Source organism: Cebus imitator, unplaced genomic scaffold (genome assembly GCF_001604975.1).
Source record: "Cebus imitator isolate Cc_AM_T3 unplaced genomic scaffold, Cebus_imitator-1.0 Scaffold127, whole genome shotgun sequence".
Classification (NCBI taxonomy): Eukaryota; Metazoa; Chordata; class Mammalia; order Primates; family Cebidae; genus Cebus; species Cebus imitator.
In genome coordinates, this window is record NW_016107442.1 from 1444162 (window position 1) to 1469012 (window position 24851).

General features: G+C 38.4%; 1 protein-coding gene across 12 annotated transcripts in view; it reads right to left on the minus strand.

Moving 5' to 3' along the window:
* SLIT2 (slit guidance ligand 2) overlaps positions 1 to 24505 on the minus strand; it is a 377791-nt gene extending 353286 nt beyond the window's left edge. For 9 of the 12 annotated variants that reach the window (XM_037742766.1, XM_037742770.1, XM_017540556.2 and 6 more), the window contains exons 1-4: positions 22431 to 23484; positions 19665 to 19736; positions 18450 to 18521; positions 7553 to 7624 (exon numbers count right to left, since the gene is read on the minus strand). In XM_037742766.1, the coding sequence (XP_037598694.1) occupies positions 7553 to 7624; positions 18450 to 18521; positions 19665 to 19736; positions 22431 to 22609 (395 nt within the window). In that variant the 5' untranslated portion in view covers positions 22610 to 23484. Of the gene's footprint in view, positions 1 to 7552; positions 7625 to 18449; positions 18522 to 19664; positions 19737 to 22430 lie in introns of all 12 variants that reach the window. The other 3 variants (XM_017540559.1, XM_017540557.1, XM_017540558.1) reach the window with 1 other exon arrangement.
* Between the last annotated feature and the right edge of the window lie 346 nt (positions 24506 to 24851).

The window sequence follows — 24851 nt, forward strand, 5'->3', positions numbered from 1 at the left end:
CTTAATAACGTTTCACACCTCTATGCTGTACCCTAGGCCATGGGTGTTGTCAAGGACCGGTCTTTTTACTCTCCATTGCTTACTTTTCTAAGATTAATTTCTTTTAATTCGTTCATCCAAAGCTTTCTTATATCGAAAATTATCAAATATTGTAAGGTTAACCCTCCATAAAAAATTGAGTGATTGTAATCACGGAGTATAACTCAGTTACAGGTAACATGTAATGAATGATACACTCTGTGTCTAACTATAATGCTGTCTACTTTGAGAAGTACTGGAATTGTAAAAAAAAAAAAAAACAACAACAACGTAAAACAAAATGACTTCTGGTTCAAACTTGTTTCATCATGTAACATTGCTTCAATTTAAAAGTGCTAAAAGATTTGCAGATTTTTACTGGATTTTGACATAATTAGTCGTCTAAAAATACATTTAAAATCACCTATACAATGTTCCATAGATCAAATCATATGTACATATTACAAGGCTAACAGATTAAGCTTCTATTATCTTAAAAACGAAATTTTTATTAGTACTTAAAATGTTCCTTTGCAACATATGTAAATCTTTTGAACAACTTTCAGCACACTTTACCTATAGTTTAAGGAGTTCACTCAGCATTTTCTAAGCTTTGTATTTTTCCTTTGTCACTCAGAAAAACACATAATTAAAACAGCAATCTAAATATATACACTAACATAAATAGTTCCTGAGTCACAGTCTTTTTGTTTCTTTCCCTAATTTATTTTGTAGATGAACTTTAAAACTATATGAATCATCAACTTAAAGAGATCTCATTAAGAATATCCTGGCCCTAATGTACCTTCTACAGCCAAGTAAAGAGAAATAACTTGGTACAAAAGCACATTTCATGTCAATTTGCAGTGGTAAGAAAATTAATGTGACTACACATATTTATGTGTTATTACAGTAATGATAAATGCAAGAGGGCCGTGCAATAGAATCAAGAACTTTGCTGAATGAGGGCAAGTTGCAAGGACATCTGAGTGACGATTATGTCCATCTTGCTTGCAATGAAAGGATGACAATAGTACAAATATAATTCTGTAACTTTTGAATATGGAATTAAATTTTACTGTGCTTTCCTAGAAGGTAAACAGCATGATCCTTCCCATCTTATAGATATGAAAACTCAACAATAGGGGTGTCTACTGACTTCAAAGGTAACAGAACAGCAAGTATCTGGGTAGACATTCAAACACTGTCATTTTACACCACCTCCCTTAAAATATAAATTAAATTGATTTCAGTATCTTAAAACATAAGGTAAATACATTCAAATCACCTAAATATAACTAAAACCTTAGCCCTTATTCCTAGAAATAATATTTATGTAAATTTCAGTCCCAAAGATCATAACCATGAGATTGTAGTGGCAATTACATTATTTACAAACTTTATTATCTGATGATGTGTATATAATTTTTACATGCACATGATATACTTAAATTCACAGATTTGATCACTCCCAATGAACTCTCTAGGCATTAATTTACATAGTATAGGTCAGATGTTAGCAACAGCTGAGGCCCACAAACATCACATATTTTATGGAGCCACATATTTTGTTAGTTCCCTCCTGAGCATGGATCACAGTATTCTACAAATTCAAGTTGGCAGACCATGAGTACTTGTTGGTGGGGTTAGAAACATTTGCATTTGTGAAAGCAGCCATTTAAATAAGTACAGCTGAGTGAGAAAAACCTTCTTGCACTTGATTTTGTTCTACTATGAGCTGTGCTGTGGATTGCACACTCGGAGGGTCCACTCTGTGTGCTGGCAACAGCAGAAACACGACAATTGCTGGCTTTCTTTAGTAACAAGTCTATTAGTAATCCCTTTGAAGTAAAAACCATCAACACTAGATCTGGCAAAATCTCAAATATAATCTTAATCTTCATTGGATTTAGAATGTTTAAGTCATAGGATTACAAGTTGATTTAAAAAATAAAAGTAAAAGTAGGCCCTGTTCAGGGCTCTGCACTTTTATTTCTTTCATGAGGAGTGGTAATAGCTACTCTGAGCTTTGTTCAGATAACCATATATCAAGTCTGTTGTTTACCTCTTTAAAAATAAGGTTTTCGTTATCTAGTGTTACCAAAAATTATAAATTTTTAATTTTTAAAAAATTTATTTTAAAAAATTTCTTTTCAAATGAAATACTCCTTGTATGTCTCTATTTTTTTAAGTGGCAAAAACAGAGTCCCTGGGGCCCAATAAGTAATTATTAAGTTACCTAAGTAATGAAGGACTTGGTGTTTTAATCATTGAAAGTGAACACTTAGTTCTAAGTTTTATCTCTCTTGATACAAAGTCAATCTGTTCCCCTTAGCAAAGTATCAGTATATAATTCAGATAGTGTGTTCTTACACCAAATTAGAACACTGACGCCACCTTCGACCCTTCGACGGAACTTTCCTCCTCAGCACATGAAGCTCTTTGGCAGTCTCAGCAACAGAAATCAGCGGTAGCTATCATGGCAGCGCGCTGGATGAGTAATGATGTCGGTCTGGCTGAACAACAGTAACCGTAGCAACTGTAACCTGCAATTCCTGCACAACCACTGTCGGATTTATTGTGGCAGGGGCCAAACAGGCCAAGAGTAAAATGAAGCAGGAAACTATGGCACCTGACACCTCTAGTAGCCCACACTTTAATCAGAGCTGGCAGAAATTAATTCAAGAGAAATTTGTACACAGGCTCTGCTGTTGTATTCTACTTTTATGGTTGACTCCAGGAAACCTATGAGGCTAAATCGACATCCAAGAACTAGGGAGTTAGTTTTATATAAGTATAACATTTTATTAAATTAAGGTATATTTCACTTATGTGAAAAATGGATCATTTTGATTGTGTTGTGTCTACTAAAACCCTTCAATGCTTAGGAAACCTAGGGGGATCAAACATTTAATTGAGCAAGTTATCCTTTAAATTTAATTTGGTTCTCCACTATTTATAATGCCATTGCAGAGATACTATTTGCCCATTCAAGTTACAAACCCTGAGCCCAACAGAGATATAATTCAATACATCAAACACTTAATGAAAGCTTCTAAAGGTCAAGCCTTATGCTAGACCCTGGAGATATTTTTTTAAAAAAATTTCATAATACACATCTAACTAGCATTTACATGCATAATCATAAGTATAATTCTAAGATAATTATTGATATGTATCATAATGGCTGTATCTGCGTGGTGAGATAACAGGTAATTTCTACTTCCTATTTTCTATTTTTTTCTTATTTTTCTGAATCATTTTTACAATGAGCATGCATTGCTTTTATAACTATTAAAGAAACAAAGACTAAAGTTCCTTCTATGGTAGTGTTGGAAAGGAAAATAAAGACAATTTAATTATATATTTGTTATGCTTCACAAATTATTGCCTTAATAAAAAATTAAGTTTTCTTCTTTAGAAAGTCCCAATTATTACAGTTACCAAAAACAATTTTGAGAATCTGAGATCCTATCTGACAGATAATGAGTTATGACCCGGCCAATGAAATTAAGCAGTCAAAATCTATTTGTCTCAGGTAAGTATCCACTAGGCCATAAAGAGAGTCCTTGGCCTTAAAAATACCATTCCTAATGTTAGATAATTTAGTCGCTCCAAAGCGCACTGGGGAATAATGAATGGCATTTGAGAACCAGAAATAAAAATTTTTATTCAAAGAGGTAGTGAAAATCAGTCACTGGGACATATGCAGTTATTTTTATTTGTTTGTTTAGTTTTGGTATGGTTTGGCAGACATAAGTGAAAAATGGGTTTTTATAAAGTGCTTTGGATACTTAAGCTTATGTTAGAAGGCTCAGTAAATATAATGTACTCAAAGAAATAAACCAAAAACCACAAAACAAATATTTATAACCAAATGCCTAACCACAGTACTACCAATGAAATTCCTCTCTAATGAGCCCAGATTAGTAGTCGCAAACTCATCAGAAAGTGTGAATCAGTTACTCCTAAGCCTCTTTTCAGGTTCACTTATCAGGAAGATTTGTACACCATACTCATAAATTTCAATCAATCATAATCAACTATTTCAGAATTTACTGCAATCTCTTCTTCAGTTAACCAGCTCCACATTTCTTTAAAAATCATTTTCTCTACTCTTAGATTCATATTAAAAATGCAACCTTGATTTTGGAGGAGTAAAAGGGAAGACAGAGTCTCTCTGAGTTAAGAAAACTTCATGCTGGCATTTTTTTTTTTTTTTTTTTACCTCTAACCTATCGTCCCTTATTTTAGTTTCCCTTTACTTACACTTTCCATCTGTCAACAAGTGCTTGTAATTTTATTACACTGTCCTGTAGTTTATGCAGAGTTGGTATTATTTTACAGAGTTCTGTTAATGGACTGGATAAATGGTAATGCTATTTAAACTAGTCTCCTACTCCAACAAACACAGCTGCAACTGTACTACTATTTCTGAGCAAACATCTTGACCTGAACATGTAGTGCTCTCTCAACCCGTCCAAAGAGAAATTGGAGCAGACAGCAAAGGAAAAGTATATTTGACCGCTAGCAGCAACCAAGCGTGTCGAATCATAATTCATATACAATACACCCTCCTTTTATTATATATTGCACTTAGAGTCCATGAAAAGCATGTGTGTTTCTTCCCCTGGCATCTTATTTTCAGCCAGTAGTCAAACAGTGATTATTTATTCCAAAGCTCAAAGCAACGCAATGTCCAAACTAGCTTCAATCTAAGCAAACAACACTAAAAATCAAACTTCAGTGTATAAACTATGTATTAAACTGGTAAACTCTTTTCATTAGCGATATATCTGGGAAAACATAGTATTAAGTATGAATAAAATATAAAATAACTAAGAAAAGAAAGAAATCGAAATATCAATTCGTATCTCAAAACAATCTATGGAAAGGAGGTAAATCCTAAATTTTTTTAATGAGTTCTGCATATAGTATGTCTCTACTGCATTATACAGTATGGGCAACCACGGCTTGCTTTAGAACAAGGAAAATATTTGAAGTATTTGACAGTATGTATACACACACACACACACACACAAAGGAAAGTATTTGATATTTTATGTATATGTGTGTATATATATATATATATATACACACACAGATATAAAACAACAATCAAATTCTTTCCTTGTTCTAACATTTTTTCCCACTATTTGTCAAAAATTCCACATCTTCTGTTCTGTCACTTGTCCTTCTTGTGAAAATAAAATTTGTTTTTAAATGAGCATTATAAAGGATATTGTGTATATAGGTTCATGTACAGTTTCTCATCTGCTAGAATATTTGTTTCAGATGAGCTACTAGGCATCCGTATCACATGAAGACAACCTAAACTTGCACCCTTGCTTTTCCTATTTACACCAGCCTGTAGTCAGCTTCACAAGTGTTTGTTCGTTTGTTAAAGACTTACAGGGGTAGTTGTTTAATTAAATTAATAATCACCATCATAAACAAATGGTCATGTGCAGCTTATAACTTAACCTCTCAAGAGAAAGATCACTCTTAACAATTTGCCTAAGTCTAATTCAGATGAGGCAGCAGTTCTTAACTCAAAGTAAGATTCCTGAATTGAGGATGCAAATAAAAATTCCACCTCTAGTTTTCTATGTGCATCCAGTGCCTAAATCAGGTGTCAAATCTCATGTAAAGGGGAACAATTTGTCAATATTCAGTGCTAAGTCATCAAGCTATATAACTTCAGAAACCGAAAAACATTCACATCCCTCTTGCAACTACTTCCACCTAACAAACACTGCTTTAGCTGTTATTACTCCCCAGGACAAATCCTTTGAGCCAGAAAGGTACAGAAAAAAATCTGAACACATTTTCCAGCTTCGTATTTCCCCATTTTCTAATATGCATTTAATTAATTAGAAAATGTTGTCATAGGTTTATGGATTCTGTTTCTTTAATTCTCTTAAAGATTTCAAGTCTTTTTTCATACAACAGCTGCATAAAGTTATAAAATCATAACGAAACATAAAAGAAAATCTCTTGGTCCTCTATGTGATATTGTCAGAGGCAAAATGTCAAGCAGAATATAATTGGCTGATGGGGGATTCTGCAATGGGTTAAACCACATGAAAACTGGGGAAATTAATCCAAGTCAATTCCTTAAAAATCCCTTCAGTCACCAATAACTAAAGCGGAAAGTGAAATACTATCAAAATCAATTCTTTGACCTTTTTTAGAAACTAACCACAAATATTTAGATATAATTCTCTGATATACATGCATATATTCTTTATAGCAAACCTACATCCAATTTCCTTAGTAAAAATAGTTCTTAGATAATTTTTGTTAAAAAGGTAATTCCAAGGTTTCTTTATTTGAGTTTTATAATTTACCTAAATTGGCCCAATTGGGCAGCAGGGAACACAAAATAGAAGAGAAAAATGTCAGGTGATTCTGGCTATCCTTAGAGAAACAATGTCATGAAGGACTCCAGAGAGAGGGTCTAGTACGTCAGCTGGGGAACATCTCCCTATAATAAGTTAATGCTGTTAAGGTTTCAGGAGGATGTAGCAAAGATCCTGGCTATTCTGTGGGGTGATAAGTGTGGGAGGACAGTCCTCATTCTTCTGGAATTGATAACCATATTGAACTAGTAGGCCACAAAGTCAAGTTCAGAAAAAGGAAATATGCTCACTTTCTCTACAAACACTACCATATGGGACTTCCCACCATCTAGGTGGGGGCTCTTGGAACAATTTACTTTATATAACCCAGCAGTTTTTCATAACATGCATGTACCTCAATAATCATTGCTATTTATTTTTCCAAAACTTTGAAGCTTATCTCCCATCTGCACAAAATCATGCATATGGCTGAAAATCTCCTATTAAATGCTTTCAAAAATGTGTTTTCACTATTACACATTAGGTCAGTGCAAAAGCATTCCAGGGAGGAAAAAGTGATTCTCCCTAATACTCACATTATGCTCCTTTAAGGAATTACTTCCTTTAATAGTCTATGACGTATTTGATATGAAAACCTTGCCATACAGTCGCTCAGATTGCAGAGGCTGAAATTCTGGCTTTAAATGAAACATTTAAGAGGAAATTTACAGCCCTATTTAAATGCCTTATAATAATATTTTCGGACTAATAAACACTACTACTTGATCCCAGAAACAATACCGAAAAAGCTGACATTAAAAACCCTCAACTTTACAAGAACACACTGCCAACTTCCTCATAAGAGGAAGCACAGTAGCAATTTTCTCCCTTCAAAACTTAATCAAAAGTTTCCTTTAAAAAGTAGGTAAATCTCACCATCATCACATCACCCCCCAAAAATAATCCAATTACCATAACACATTCATAAACCACTAAAGCCTAACCAAATAAAACAACTGGAACCACCAGAAAACAAGTCATAAATTTCCTAAAGAAAAATAAAACACGAACTTTTAATCCATTAATCTATTGGTGAATAGATTCTAAGAAAGCACACAGAAACAGGTCCAAAATGCATTTAATAAAACACAAGGTACTACCCAAAGCAACCATAACTATTTGTGTCTACTTACAGCCTGTATAGCTTCACAGTCCCAAGAAACAGCAACTCAGGAAACAGCTGAAGGTGATTTCTGTTTAAACGCCTTTTGAGAAAACAAAAACAAAGCTTATGTTACACAGAAAATACCCAACAATGAGACTGTGATTTGGTAGTGTCATGCCTCATCCTGTATTTCAGAAAAGAATGAAATGACATTCAAGAGAATTCAAGCATTGCAAATCTAAAGTTGGTTACACCTTTTGTTACATGACTCTTTAAAGCAGTTTTCCATTGTGCTTTACTAAGATGATGATTACTGGGGTCTAAACTCTAAACGCAAATCCTGTGCAACATCAGTCAACCAGAATATACACAATGATAAAGGATTCTTGTACTCAGTCTTAGGCGCCTAAAGTAGGTGACTTCAATATTCAGCAGAAATATCACAGCAAATGGTGTCTAAAATAATTCATACACAGTCCCAATTTGTCTGAAATTTCAGCCAAGGAATTGTGGAGAGATGAAAATTTCAATTTTGTTAGCTTTTCATTTAGTTGGGAGAAAGAAAAAAAAAAGATGAGGCACATTGTCGGCACTATTTGTCCCATAGGCAAAATCAGGAGGAATACCAACCCAGAGTTCAAACCTCAACCCACAGCTTCCAACCCTTAACTGAATTTAAGGTTCAGCATTATAACTAACAGTGGTGTCAAATCTGTTTAAGTAATGTTGTAAAATGTGTATGTAAATTGGAATGTTTTAAATGTTTTAGAAAACAGTGTGATTGCAACTCTAACTCAATTTAATTCCTGATGCTTCTAAGTTTTTCTGGGCTATGCACACCTATTAAAGAAAAAGTGGGCAAACACTATCTCTGATGTAGTCATATCCCAGTCCCATCTGTTTTAACTGTACAATTTAATAATTGATTTAAAATAACTGTCTATTTCTCTGCTTTTCCCAAATCTAAATAAAATTATAAAGAGCTGATGTAACATTTTACACTCAAATGACTTACAAGCTGCTTAGCTTGAGACGAGTTTACATATATAGTATAGTTTCTGGATATAGTTCCAGAAACGAATGTCCCACTGAGGAAACCAGAGATATTTCTTAAGTTCTAAAAGGGACAGGAAAAGAGGGCGTATCAATCTTGACATATTGAGAAGGTCATTGGGTAGATGCAAAATTACAGTTATTTAGTCTCCAGAGGGCTGAAATGGGCCCCAGGTTGGTTAACTCCTAAGAAATTTGATTATACAGAAGACCTTTCTAAGAATTAGTGATTAAGAAATGGAAACTCTCAACTCCTTATCTCAGAATGTATTCAAGCAGAGGCTATGATTTTTTTTGAAGACTACGTAATTTTAAAAAATCCTGTTTGTAAGTGAGAAGCTAGATCAGGTAAACTTCAGAATTTCTTTCAATTCTAAAAATTGCCATGAAGCAGTGATGGCACCATAACTTTCTTTATATGACCTCAGAAAGAAGTTGGTCATTTACGGGAGCATTCTCGGCACTTAGAAAATGTATACTAATTGTGCCAATACAATTAGGGGCGAATAGTAAAATTAGTGGCAAAAAAGTGAACTTACTTCCCACTTGTATTAATTTTTTGAATGGAGCACATAACAAGGTTAAATTTAAAGTCAAATCAAAAGCTTTTATTTGCTTTTATTTATTTGTTCTGTGCTAGGTATGATTCTGAAGAAGGCCTACTTCCAGAGTCGAGCATTATACAATTTCAATGAAATATGGATTGTTACTTTGCTATATTTGCCTCTAAAAATGATTACAAAATATTTGTAACAGTGGTAATGAGAATTTTTTCTAGGAACCAACCACTCTTGAAAGGACCTCCATTGTCCAAAAAGCCAATTCTAATTTCTAAAACAACAGAAATGAGCTCTCATGATGTGATCCAAACCACCAGATTCACCAGCCTCATTTGTTATTCTCTAGCCACAGCAAGTATTCTCTGCAAGCCCCTTGGCCCTGCAAAGGCAGTTCTCTTTATGGAGTACTTCTCCTTTTCTCCAAATGGTGCGTTCTTACATTCTCTGTGAACCTTCCCCTGATTCTCCTACAAAAAGTTAGTGCTTATCTTGGCTGTATCCCCATAGTATTTGATAAGTAAGCGTCCCTTACACTGTGTAATATTTATTCATGTACTGGTCTCTTTCCCACCAGACTGTGAGCTCTTCAAGCATAAAGACTAAATCTTTGTATTCCCTCCCTTCTTCCCTGGCACTTAGTAAGTTTTGAACCATATGAAAAGCCAAAGAGAGCAGCTTGCTCTCAGTCAACATTTCCTAATCTCTGGCACTTAGTAGGTTCTTAGGAAATGCTGAATGAGAACAGATTGCTCTCTTAGTATTTTGATATATTTCAGCAGGCCCTAGCATTTAGATTTTTTGTTACACCAACATTCCTCTGGCACACTCCCTAAGGCACCTGCCTTGGGTTTGATGCCACTCTACGGCTGTCAAACCTGCTTTCACATGCCCCAGATGGGAGTTTCCTCCTTTTCATTCCATCAACATCCTTGGCGATGTGATTCTCAACATCACCTAGAAGCTGGAAGGAATTCAATGTGTTTGAACAAATTCAGATATATACAGGAGTAACAACTGCTACCAGATTTCTTATTAACGGGTCTACATCAGCATAGTATCATATACTTGGAGAAAGTAGGTTTTTCAGATTTGTTTTTCCTTAATTACTATCCTTTTCTTATTCTCAGTGGTTCCTAATGCACTGCGGAGGTAATAGCTAACACGTGTTCTTAATTCACTGTGCAAGGAATAAGCCTACTAGGTGACGGTCACTATTCTAAGAGGTTTACACAAGTTATCTCATTCACTCTTCACCACATCCCCGTGAGTAAGTACAATTCTCACTGATGTTCTGGAGAGAGGTACAGAGTTGAAAGACATAAAGCTATGGACTGAATGCAGGTGTTGTGATGCTAAAACATACCCTCTGAATCACTCCTCTCAAAAAACTACAGCCTAAGATTCCCAAAAAATAATTCAAAATAATAGAATGCTGAAACCTTCTTTTTCACCTATTTTTCCGGAGGCAAAACATACCTTTATTTGATCCATTTCATCAGTATCTATGAACTAAGCAATGGGAAAAAAAATGCAAAATTTTATTTTTTTAAAAAAAGCTAGCTCTATGTTCAGCTCACAGTTTTAGACACCGGTTGAAAATTAGGTATTTTAAATTTGAGAAAAAAATGAAAATATATATGAAGAATTCGTCTCTGAATTCAAGTAGTTTATCATTATTTCAAGAAAGTTATTATGAGAGATCTTTATATGTCTAAACCCACCAGATACATTTCTGTTTTTAGGATGAGACGAGGTAGTATAGCACAAAAAGGACAGATAACAGTAAGTGATGTGATAATACAGATAGGAAAAAAAAAAACACACACACAGTATAAGTTTTCTTTTTATTTTCTTTAAAGCAGTGTCAAGACAATTTTGGCTCCACTTTTTCTATTCTCTCTTCCATTCACACTAAGGTTAAATGGTTATACAAACATTAAAATAAAGAGCAAAACTTTCAAAATATTAAATAAAGAAAAATTTTAAAGGATAGATTCTTGCACCATTGCCAGAAATTAAATCTTTAAACTAAAGAACATTTATTTAAAATCTAGAATGATTTTAAAGACTATTAAGGTACATAACAATTACTAAACAGAGCTAGAGGAAAAGTAGCCTAGCTTCTAATGTGACAGAAAATTTCTTAACAGCTTGAAGATGATTGTGTCAGAATAAGAGCTCTAAAATCTGATGGTTCCAGAACAGGAAATGGCATGTAGTGAATTAAAGATATCACAGAGGATTATTTATGAGAGCCAACATAAATTAGCTTTGTTAAACAGACCAGGTGAGTCAATTATCATTGTTCAGAGCACAGACATTCAATAGTGTCAAGGAGAGACAGAGATACGGTGATATCTAAATCTTATGTCATCACCCCTAGATGGAATCTGCCCATAAGATCCCAGAAATGCTTGATAATTCCCTATTTGGCAATTCGCAGTTTCAGAAAGGTGTGTAATGTATGTCTCTGAGATACTTTCTCCCAGGGCAAAGATGACAAGGGATTCCAGTAACTGTTTGCTCTGTGCTATCAGCTGTTTTTGAGTTTGACTTTCAGAGGAGTGAGTGATCTTTCTGCATTACACAAAACACCACTGGCCTCTAAAATACTGATTCTTAACAACCTCAATTTGAAGGGCAGCCTGAACATATTGACAAACACTGTTTTGAATTATTATCTGCCAGCTGCATCTGTGACACTTGTCCTTCAGCAGAGGTTATAGTCTCTTATTTTTGCAACTTTCATCTCAATTCAATTAATGTTCACACCCTTTCATCTAATTCAAAATGTAAAATGAAAACATTTTTGCCAAAGCCAGTGAAATTTTGTACTCCATATTTACATGTCACTGTAAATATAAGGTGTTTTTAGCAGGGTGCCAGCTCTATAATAAATACTTGATAAATGCTGCCTTAAAGCCTACCATTTCTAACCTCCTATTCCTCCTACATGAATGATCAACTGTAAAACTATTTAGTTCCCTCTTTTGCCTTCTTCTCTGGTAAACTGACTTCTCTTATAAAAATATTTTTATTCTAACACCTTTAAAGCAAATATTTTAAAATTTATTTTGTATTATGTAAATAAAATAAAGTTCACATTTGCATCAGTGATATCAGTTATAACTTAATTCCTTGTAATCTTGCTAGGGATGTCAACACTTATTAGCAAAATATTGCTTCCTCTTTTGTCCCCTTACTTCTTGGTATTTCTCCATATATTTGGAAAGAGTATGAGAAACACTCTAAATAGCCATTGAAGAATTGTTCACATTTTCTTCACATCTCTTCTGTTGACCATATACTGTTAGGAAGAAATTTTTTTTTAATATAAATATGGCTGTAAAAAGCCAAATGGATCATATACACACTTTAGCAGCTAAGATAAAATAATTCCTAAACTCAGCTATTGAGAAATAAGAGACTTATGTTGAAATGCAGAATAATAGTTTTTTAAGTGCTGCATGCCCAGCATTTCATGAAGCTATGTACATTATCTTACTTACTACCACTATGAGATATAATGATTAACCCTATTTTAAAGATGAGGAAACTGAAGTTTGGAAAGATAAAGCAAGGTGATCAAGATCCCTGAGTAGAATTAAAACCAAGGATTTTCTGATATCCCTCTTACTTAATGTTTCTGATTTTAAAAGGAGGAAGGGGAGCTTGCATCTGGTTAGAAGCCATAATCAACAATACAACCAATGAGTGTTTGCCTGGTATTCCATGAGACACCAAGCACCAGCAGATAAAATAAGATGTCGAAGAACAGGGATTTCTAGATAATTCACACACTGTGCTTTTACTCTAGAACTTCAAACAGTAGCACAGAGCCAATGTTCCAGAACTGTCCATCTGTATTCAGAGTGTGTGGATATTGTAGGGAAGACATCCAAATAATTTTCTGTAAATATCATCATAAAGCAACATTGATGAGATCAAATCACAGCCCCATTATTAAGCTTTCATTCTAAAAGCATTTTCATCAATATCCTTTCCAGTCTAGCAGGTAACATTTGATTTGAAAAAAGATAAGGGCAATATACATTAAGTCCATGTAGAAATGTTTCTCTTTCCATGTGAAGTTGTGAAACTCAGTCTAGAAGACATAATTCAAGCAGAGAGGTATCCAAAAGAAATGAGAGAGGGAATTAAATGTAAAATATTTGACATTGGCTGCTTCCACAAATACACTGTAACAGTGCAAACTAAACTACTCATTTAAGGGGAGGTATAAAGGACACAGCATCCAGCAAACACTGTCACAAAAGAGGACCCAAAACAGATGTGGGAAAAATAAACACCCTCGCTGCTTCAGAATTTATAAAATGGTCCACAAAGAGCAAACAGGCCTTCTCACCACCATTCAACTTTAAGGCCCATAAAAAATGTTGCATGAGAAACTCTCTCAGATGAATTCAATGTTCTGCTAAACTTGTAATAGTGCACATGGATTGAAGCTTTCTATGACCAGCGTCAGTAAACCGAATTTAAAAGCAACCTCATTGCTTATAAATAGGTCAACATCATTGGCATTTAATGGCTATTATATCTGTTAGAACATTTTTATTTTATGCTGTGTGCACACTCAGCCCGTTACAGAGTTTGATGTGTCCTTTAAAGAGACTTTCCAAGAAAATGACTGCCACGATTTTAAACTTGTGTGGAAAGATACCATAAAGCAATTCTTTTGAGATGGGCTTGGATTCTTTTCCAAGGAGATTAGCACCGTTAGATTGTCATTCTGTTAATAAAAGGTATGTGTTATGTGTTGCTTATGAACTTGTCGGATTAGTCAGAAGAGACTAATCCTTGATTAACAGAGAATATATCCAGATCCTTGATGAACAGAAGATAAACGATGCTTTCTTTCAGACCTGTTCCACAACATACTCTCTACTTGAACTCATGTGTAAAGACCTACAACAAAAACCCTACCACATCCTCAGCCTCATTCACACCACACTGTCTGTCCCATGCTTAGGAGCGGTATGTGTATGCAGGGGGAACTAATTCAGCATCTCCTTAAAAAAATATGTCTTTTACATGCCATCTTATTAGAATGTAGTGTTTAGTCAAACATAGGTTCCACTGTAAAGGAATTTAGACTTCTCTAAATTAAAAATAATATGTTCTTTATATTAACTTGGTGGAAACTTTAAATGTCTACATTAACAGTGTGACTGTCCAAGATTCCTTACATGGCTTTATCATAATAATATTTTCAAAGCTCATTTTCAAGCAAAAATGAGTATCAAATGACAAAGCTAGTGGGAAAAATGTCATTTCAAACCCAATTATATTAACACTAGGAGAAGTTAAAGCAATATTTGTCTTAAAAGCACACATTTGCCAATTACTGGTGGGTAAAAATGAACACTCCATGTGCTTGCCTTTATTTTCTCCGTTTCCTTATTTTAAGGGTATTTAAGATGGTTGTGATGTTCACACAAAGCCTAATGTCTAAGATTTTTCACAGTATGCTACTGATTCCTACCAACATAACCTAGGCATATATGTATTTCACTTTTCAGTCTTGGAATCAATAATAAAATGTCCTATAACAACCCTAAAAACTTTCAAAAACTTTCTCATACTCTTGCATTTGTATTATCAAGGAACTTTCAGAAGGAGATTATTTTCACTACTGGAACCCTGACATGGCCTGGGTCCCCCTAAAACGCCATTAAATAAAACTGAATGACTGCAGTATATAATCCCATAAACAGTATGTGAACAGGATTTTCCACAAGCCCACAGAGTTGCTGGGTTCCAGTGTTATTTTTTCACAATGCTAGAACATTATGAGGCATCCAAAAAAATCTCAAATTAATAATTTTGCATGGAGAATTTATTGCAGATATACACAGGTATCTTCCTTGAAGTATAAAAAGAAATATACTTCATAAGTGTCCTGATTCTTTACTACAGCTTATTTGTAACTTGTTTTTTTCTGAATTTCCATTGGATTAACTGGTCATCTCAGTGGAGTACATTTTATTTGAACAATTTTTTGATTAAACAACAGGAGACCTGCTAATACATTCTACTTGAGGCACATTCGGAAGGCTTCATTTTCATCCCAGATAAACAGGTAGCGCTGGCAATACAGAGCATCCTAGGAAATATGTCACTGCACGTTAGGTCTGAGAGTGCAGAAACAAACTGCCAAAACAGAAAGTAACGTGTGCTCATGGTATGCAGGCATGATTACAACTTCATCCTTTTACAGTGATGCATAACCACATTCTAACGATAATGTGTCATCTCATGTTGTAAGAGAATAAAGGGGAAGGAAGGGAGGTGTTAAAGAGGTAAGAAAGAAGGAAATGAAAGGAGAAGAAAGAAGGAAGGGAGGGAGAGAAGGCGGACAGAAAGAAGGGAGGAGGTGTTTTACTATTAACTTGTTCTTGACAGTTTTTCTGAAAATTTGGTATTTCACACACTCTTTGAAAGAAAAACACTATCATTTATAGCTATGATGCTTTGATTTGCAAATAATGACTCTGCCATTTCATGCTACAATTAAATTCAAATCAACAACATGACTGTTTCTTGCAGATTAAAAAGCTAAATTTTTAAAAAGGTGCAGATCTTTATCTTCTGTGTTCAGATTTGTCTTTTATATAGATCAAGTTAAAACTCCATCAACATAAAATAAAAAGAAAAACGTGTGACTATCAAATAGTCACAAAATGTAATTTAGAATTGTTTTATCATTTTAAAATGAAAATGACTTAAAACCTTAAATCACACACAAATAAAATTAATGCTTTTATTTTATTTTGTTCTTCACACAGGAAATTAAAAAGTTAAATCATGATTCAGTATATAAACGGGATTTAAAATATAAACCTAATTTTACACCTGTTTCATAATTTAGAGTTCCAATTTTAAATTTCACAACTAAACTGATAAAAACCCTACAAATTTACACAATACATACTTAAAAGTGAATTTATTGATTACTCCTTGTCTCTCACATTGTCTCTTGCAGCTTTTGAAAAAGCAAGCAATTTTTTGATGTCAATAACACTTACTAAAATAAAGATATATACCACAGACCATAGCAGTTTGATTATGGAACTCTCTGGGTAGTTTTGGGTGAGTTTTTAGTTTTATTTTTTAAATAAATACACTGAACAAAATTTAAAATAGTTTGTTTCACAATAACTTGAATTCATTCTTTAGCAAATCTGCCTTGCCATTTAATGTATTTAAACATAAATAAATATTTGAAAAGTGTATCTACAATGTTCCTAAGAAATGGTTTTGAATTCCAGAGTCCCAAGGAGATGAATTGGCTGTCAGATAACAATGTGCTTCCATCAGATGGACTTGGCAGTTGTAAACAAAAGGAATTTTCTCAGCTTTTCCTCACAAATATGAAATATTTGCTCTTGGCCAACAGCTGGGGTGATTTAAAGAAGTCCTGCATATATATATTAGTTTTCACTCAAAATTATGAATCCTCATCCCACTTTGAAACATCTGACTTAGTCTTAGTAGAATATAAAAATGTTCTGAGATGAAGTGATATTCCCAGAGGAAGTAAAAGTCAAAAAATAGTACCTACTTACAACTCTAATCAAATTTCAGAGCATATAGCATCTGGTTAATAAGTTGTAGGAAAAGTTAATTTATTCAAGATGAAAGTTCAGACAATACTCTGAAGTGACTTGAAAAAGAATGAGAAAGTGTGTTTAGTTCTAGTGTTCCTGAAAATATTTAAAACAACAATATTAACCAAAATAGAGACTGCATAAAAAAACCAACAAAACTCCTTCAATGATTTGGAAGTTAAGAACCAAACTCAAGATATTTTCCTGTGATGACTAACAGTTATTCTTGAAAACACAGTAAATGTTTAAATGATAATTTATCTATTCATTTTAAATTATATTGATACATTCTTAAATGAAATGGATGAAAATATCTTTTCATGTTACTAGGAATTAGCTATTCATAGAGTCTATAAAGGAGATAAAAGAATACATACTTTCAGTGTATTTTTTATATATTTAGAGATAGGCTATGAACTTATAAACTTTGTTATGAATGCTACCAAATGTTTACAATGTTTTTATTTTCCTCTAAAATTAGTTGAAAGTAGTGATCTTAAATTTATTTTGAATTAAACAATTATAGTCCCTGTGTTGTAATATTTATCATAGAGAAAAATTAATAGCAAAATAAAGTAGATATATTTCTGTGTTTTACTTGAGGTGATAAAAATATAGTCTATATATTTATAAATATCTTGGAAGGGGACAAACCATTTTTCTACTATAGACAATTACAGGGAATTAACTTGTCCCTTTTTGCCCAGTGAACCTGAATATGTGTTATGCCTAAAATGAACATTAGATTTCATTATTTTTTGGAAAAAAACTTATTTTTACTTAAAGTGATTATTAAGGCAGGCTTGAAAACTTATTAAAATAATTGTTGTTGCTTTTTCTAGATCTTTTACTTGCCTTCAAAATGCAAACATATTAAACTTAAGACACAGAAGACATATAATTCACACTTCAAATTACAAATACTGTAATTTATCTTATTTCAGATAGAGGTTTTGTCTTTTGTAGATATATACTGCAAACATTTTTTAAAGTCCTCAAGTAATATGTAAAAAAATGTATCTTAAAATCTGGAGTCTACATTTACTCTTCTTGGCGGGGGTGGGGGGCAGGGGGAAACAAAAAACTTTGAATGTCCAGAATTTGATAATGCAGTTCTTACTTTCATAATCTTTAGATTATTTTTCCAGAAGACATATTTTTAAAGCTAGTGTAAAATAATAAAACAAAACTGTGAAAAGTAGTTAACAATGACAATGTTTACCATGTTAAATATCAAAAAGTAAATATCAGTAAAACATAAAATATTTCATCAAATGTCACTGATGACACACGAAGCACCACTATGAAAATAAAAATAACGATTGGCAAACCCTCTCTCTTCCCTAATGCACCATTAATGCAAATAAAAGTACCACCTTTCATTCTACATGAGCAAATAAAACAAATCAAATGAACAATAAGAAATGCTTGTACGTGTTTAAGTACGAAAACAATGATTATCAAGGAAATACGTGTCTCAGGAAAACAAATCTGTACTTTTGAGCTTCATTACAAGTTAAAACTTTTTATTCGGGAACTCTATTTGTCATAAAGTAGTCTGAAAACCACTCATTCAACCTCCTTTTTCTGCAAATTTTCTGAAATTGAAGACATGATGCTTGAAATTTAAGTATTTTTAAAAACACAGTTATGTTGTCATAACTTTGGAATTGAAAATACTTACAGTCTTTCCAGTTCTTTAAGATCCTGGAATGCTCCTCTTTCAATGGTGCTAATCTTATTCTCCATAAGCTGACTGAAATGCAAAATACAACATGCTTCTTAATGTTACCACTCACCATCTGAATACATTTCAATTCAGCAACTGAAAACTTAACCTCTTTCTCTTTATAGAGTTAAATTTTGCTGATTTGAGATCCAATATCAAATTTAATAATAATAATATATCTGAGTGAACTCATGGAAGGGAAATAGCAGTGTCCGCATCACAAATCTTAATACGAATGCAGTTTCTCATGAGATTTACTAGTCAAAACTCTGACCCTTAAACTAATAGTGTGTCTGAAGAGTAATCCTTGACACTGAAGCTTTGATAGCTTTTTTTGGTATACTGGTTTTTAACTTAACCAAATAATCAAAATACAGTAATTCATCATACACATACTTCAATTCTGACATGGATACACATCAGCAACTGGAATAATTTGTAATGGCCAAAATGTGTCTCTTAAAGCTTAGAACACTGAATGCACAGTGGTCAAAATAGTATGGCTATTGGCATGTCAATATTTACAACCCTTTGGGCAAAAACAATTTAACATTACATTGACTGTCAAGTGGTGGTTTACTCACAGCTAATTTAACCCACTAATTAAAGAAGTAATCATATTGCAACAATTTTATAGAAGCTACAAAGATATAAAATATAAAAAACTCAAAATATGATTAATGTATCATTATAAACATTTTCTCCACCAAAAACTCGGCTGTAAAGTTTGAATCCTTGATTTTAAAGCTTGAAACTAGATTTTTTCAAAATAATAAATGTTTTTGTTATTAATAATAAAATGCAGATCCACTTAAATTTTTTTTAATTTCCAATCCTAAAAGTATCAAATATTTCACATTATTTATTCATTTTGTGAAAACAATTATTCAACATTTTTATATGCATAAGGCACTTAGGGTATGGTATAACAATGATCTGAGGTCATTTCTGGATTATTGGTTCTATGGCATGTTTCCAACCTTAAAATAAAAGTTCCAATTTTTATTAAACGTTGCAGTACAATTACAAACACACAAAAAAGGAAACCAAGCCATGACCTTTTTAAATTTTTTATGTTAGTCATCAGAATAGTTATAAAAAGTGAGATCAGTAATGATTCAAAATATGCAACCTTAAAAAATTATTCAACAATACAGATGAAACACTTACAGAACTCTTAGATGTCTAAGACCAGCAAAATCTGTCTTCGTAATTCTTGTGATGTTATTTCCATTTAAATCCCTAAAAGAAAAACCAGAAAGTGAAAGTTCGATTTTATTTCTATGTTTACCTGCTTAAAGTAAAATTTAGAGTAAATCAGAACTAAAAGTTAATTCAATTACTAAAGCAGTGTACAAAGTATGAAGGAAGAAGAGGATAATCTTTGAAAGGATATTTTTAAAATGACTCACCACGTTTACAAAGTTCATTCTTGCTGGCATATGACAAGAAAACGAGGTGGTTACATTATCACCAAAAAGTTCTCGTTTGTTGCGTTTTGTGTATAGGAGAGTGCTTTCCAATTTTATTTCTATAAGGATGTGTATATTCATTTCACAGGTATTCTGCTATTTTACTATAATTGTTAGGCACACCCCTCCGAAAAAAGTTCCCTTCAGGAAGTTAAATGCCCAATTTTCTCCTCATACTATTCAGGAAGAAATTTGATAAAAATTCAGAACACTATCCTTAGGTTGCATGGTGGCAAAACTTCCTAAGGCACAGAAAAAAATTAATGCCATCAAAACAACTGCACTTCAAAGACTTGCATTTATAGGCATTTACCTTCCAACAATTCTGTTTGTATAAAAACTTAACTCTTCATGTGCAGTTCAGGGAACCCCGCTGTGATTGTAAGGGAAAACTACTAGCAGGGGCGAACATGAAAATAGTATTCAGGCCCTGACATTTTTGTCAGATTTCTGCACCATTTTTCCTTTCAGGAGTCATGATTTCCCTTTCTGGCATTTCAGGTCAAGATCTAAACTTGCCCTGGTTCCAATCATTTCAAGTAAAACCAGGCTTTACTGTGCTTTGAATGCTCTTCATAGAAGTAAGTTCTCTATCACCTTTGACTCTGCAACATCGTGTTTGAAACCTGTATTCAAACTGTTTCCATAATAGAATTTTACAAGGTAGCACCAAGTAAACTATTTTCTGAAAACTTTCAGTGAATCTCTCATAAGGATGTGTATTTTTTCAAGAACCTGCAACTCGATTGCTACGACCCCCCCCCACCATCCACCCACCCAAGTACATTCCATTTTAAGTAAGACATGTTAATATTTAAACTTTAAACTGTCCCGAATGGCATGAAGTGACAAGTGCTAAGAGAATTCTGCGTGGCGTCTCTTCCTTTCTCCCCAACCCACTTCTCCAGGCTGAGCGGAGTACCTTTCAGTTGTTCCTAGGATTGTTGGGCTATTCGATATAACGTGAATCTCCACCCCCACCCCCACTCCCACCCTACACAAATGGGGATCGAATCCTGACAAGACACCCCTAGTAAAGCCCCGATTTGGCCAGCTGGTAAGGAGGAAGAGGAAGCAGTAGGGGTAACCTAGTGAGGCTGGGGATAGAATATTGATCTGCAAAGGAAAAGAGTACTCCACTTGGGCCTTAAAACTGAGAGCGAGGGAAATGGGTTGGATAAGAAGGGCGACTAGAAGTGCAACGAGCTGCGCGGGTGAAGACGTGCGGGTCGGGGCACCTCCTCTCCATGGCCCAAAACCCTCACAATTCCGGGGTCAAGCAGGCCGCGGGATAAGTCCAGACGCGCTGGCCCCCGCCAGCCTAGCCCAGCGCCCTTCTCTGCCTCCGGGCCCACACGCAATCGCGAGAGCGGAACATGCCCAGGGCGGCCGGACTGGCGCGGGGCGGCGGCCTTGGCGTTCACAAAGAGAACGGCCTCCGTGCTCCACTTCGCTGAACTCTGGAAGCGCCCCACCAGGAGCGCGTGGGCCGTCAACACAAGGTCTGCATTTACTTCTTCATTAGAGACTCGCAGAGACAGGGAGGCGGGGACGTCTGCGGGCAGCGGAGCGCGAAGAGGGGAAGGCAGGGGAGCTGCTGCCACGTGAAGGGGCGCAGAAACTGCCAGAAAGGTGGATGGGGGAGCAGGGGTTCGGGAGGAAGGGCCGCAGGGGGCAGCCAGGCGCCGCGGGGTCGTCGCAGCGATAATACTCGGTTGGGCTGGTTCCGGTTGCAGAACCAGCACTAACTTCGCTTAACCGTTGGGACGCAGTCCTCCCCGCTCAGTCACCCGCGGGGGCAAGTCCCATGGGGCCTAACGCCGTCTTCCCCTTCCCGGAGAAGTGGGGGGCGGGGGGCTGAGCGCGGCTACTATGCGAGCTGTCGCGGTCCTGGACACCCCTCTCCCCGCAACCTGTGAGAAGCACCCCCAGGCGCTCCATGACCCCTTCTTCCTACCCTTCGCCCCCAGGAGGGTGACACAAAATCGGGGAGTGCAAGTTTCTCTCTTTTGAGTCTCCCTGCTATCTCCTCCGCGCCAGCCTGCTACAGGAGCGGGGACTGGGCTCTGAAACCGACCTGGAGTGCTGGCAATCGCAAGGTGACTCCGATTATGGAGTCTGGAGAACAAAGTGGCATCTCACTTGCCCCGGGCATCCTCTAGTACTTGTCCCCTATCTACTACTCTCTCCCCAGCTCCAGAGAACTAGCCCACAGGGAGCTGCGGTGGCGGGAGGAGAGCAGGGGAGGGAGACCTAGCGAAGCTGCCAGCGGACCCGCCCCTACTTGGACAGTGGCCCTTCCCTGGCCAGTACCCTCCTGGAGAGCTCAACCCCAGGATGCGCATGGGGGAAAGCTAGCGAGGGCTGCCCCAGGCACAGGACCCTGATCTGCCAGGTTCCTCCAGTGGAGGCAGGGGTGCACCGCCCGGATGGGGAGAGGGGAAGACGAAGAGCGCATACTCACAATCTCTCGGTGTTGCGGGGGATATTCCTGGGCACGCTGCGCAGCGCCAGCCCGTGACAGTCCACTGTGCTGCCCGAGCAGGAGCACTGCGCCGGGCACGCCTGCGGTGCCACCTTGTTCAGGATCGCCAGCAGTAATCCCAGCGACAGGGACAGCATCTGCCAGTCGACGCCGCGCATCTTTCCCCGCCGCCTCCTTCCTCACCGGCGCTGGGGGCTTTCTTTAGCTTGCTACTCCGAGGGAACCGCGCAGTGTCTGAGGCCCAGTGCCCGGCGGGGCTAGCAACCCAGAGTGCCAGGGGAAATGTGCACAAAATAATATGGAACAAGGCAGTAGGGCCCCCACAGGCACACGCCTCCCACCTCCCTCTCCACCCTCCTCTAGTAGAGCAGGAGGTCCTTGGGCAACTTTAGGTCCTGAGGATCAATCAGCCTGGCCAGGGCTGCAAGGAGACCCCAAGAGCAGCAGTGAGGAGATCACGAGTCTTCTGTCTCCCAAGGATGAACTTGGCGGTAAAAGAGCTGGGGCTTCCAATGGCCGTGAAGGTGCAGGGGCCGGTTGTGTGGGGGAGGGCGGTCCTCTGATCCCACGCACGCTTCTGCAAATCCGATGCCAGTGGAGAAGGTACGAGGCAGAAGACGGGTGCTCAATAGGTATGATGCTCCCGATCAAAGTGGGCTCCCGAGGCTAGAAGGCGTGGGAGCCCAGCGGGCCCATAGCAGAGCGCACGGGGCAACTGGGCATGGCGCGCAGGGGCGCACAGGGCGGACGCGCAGTCCTGGGGGCGCAGAGCTCGGGACTGTGCTCACTTACGCGGCCTCTCCCCAGCCCTCTGCTCCGCCGCAGCCTGGACCGGTCCTCGCAGTCTCCCGACAGCCGAGGATGGTTTACAAACACACATGCACTTCGCTGAAGGATGTCTGGGCAATCCCGCCCCCGGCTCGGCGTCCTTGGCGACGCTCTGCACCAGGACCTGCCCCGAGGTCACGCAGAAAAGACAAAAGGGCAGTCGGACCACTGCAGTCGCGCAGAAATGTCCACTAGTCAGCACCCCGGCGAGGAAATCCAAGAGGCCAACTGGAGGACGAATGCTGCTGCGAAGACTGAGTGGGAACTGACTGGGGGCGGACTTAAAGGCAGGCAGACCGGAAAGAGTGTAGAGGCAAAGGCCAAGGTTGGAGGTGTCTGCGTCCCGCTGGGGCGTACTGGAGAATGGCTCGGTGGCAGGTGGGCGGGTGGGATCCGCTACTCCGGGCAGAGCCAGGCGGCAGCTGAATGGCAGTCGTGTGTGCGCGCTTATGAGCCCCGCTCGTCTCCCGGATACGCCGCAGCTCCACGGAAGACACCTGATGGCAAAGGTGGAAGAAACCAGAGCCGGGTCCCGGAGGGTGCAGAGCCAAGGCCGGCCCTGGGCAGTCTCCCACTAGTGGTTCTTCCTTCACAAAGTGCAACAACTTTTCCCAGGCTTTGAATCCCGTCCCGCAGGGCCACAGTGGCGGTCCCCCCGCCGGCGTCGCGACGCCGCCCGGCTCCTGGCGCTGCACCTGACGCGGGGGCCGCAGTCCTGGGCAGTCCTTCTCTTTCCAGCCCCTTCCCCTCTCCCGCTGCAGTCCTGGCCTCCGGCTCCGGGGAGCGAGGTGGGGGAGAGGGAAGGCGACGACTCAGAGCGGGGATTCGGTGGCTCCGCCGACTCCAGAGCCCCTGGCAAGTGTCTAAACAATAGGACGGACGCAGCAGCCCAAGTCTCGCTCGGCTGGAAGGAAGGTGGGTGGTGGTTGCAACTGGAGTTGTTCGCTGGGGCTGACTGGCGCTCCGCGCAGCCAAACAAAAACCCGGCCCGCGCCTCCAGAGCCGGCTGCGGGCCCCGGGCGCTCCTTTTTCTGCTCAGCACTCCCGCCGTGCCCAGAAAGCGCGGCAGCTCCGGCCTGCGCCCGGGTGCCTCGGCGCTCCCATCCCTCGCCGCCGCCTCCGCCGCCGCCTCCGCCGCCGCCTTTTTTTTCTTAACCACAGTCTGCGGCAGCCACCACCGCCGCAGCCAAGCTCCGCCGTCCAGGCGCTTACCAAATAAATAACACCAAGTCCGAAGTTGAGCCGGCGCCGGCCTTATATAGCCGCCCGAGCCCCCGCCCCCTGACCCCGCCCCTCGAGGCCCGGCCCCGCCCCCTGGCTGCGCTCTGGGAGCCCGCACCTCGCCAGGGAGAGGGGAGAGGTGAGGCTGGGGCTGCTAGCGCCTGGCGGAGGCGGCGGCGGGCGGTGCGCGTTCCCGTACGCCCCGGCTCGCCCCCTAGCTCCCACGCCCGGGCAAACTTTGCCCGAAGATGGAGGCTCCCGAGCCCCAACCCCCAACTCCTTGGCCCCAGAGGTGACCCGGGCTCGGAGATAGTCGTTTGCGGTGGGAGAATGGGGAGAGGGCGGCTTTGA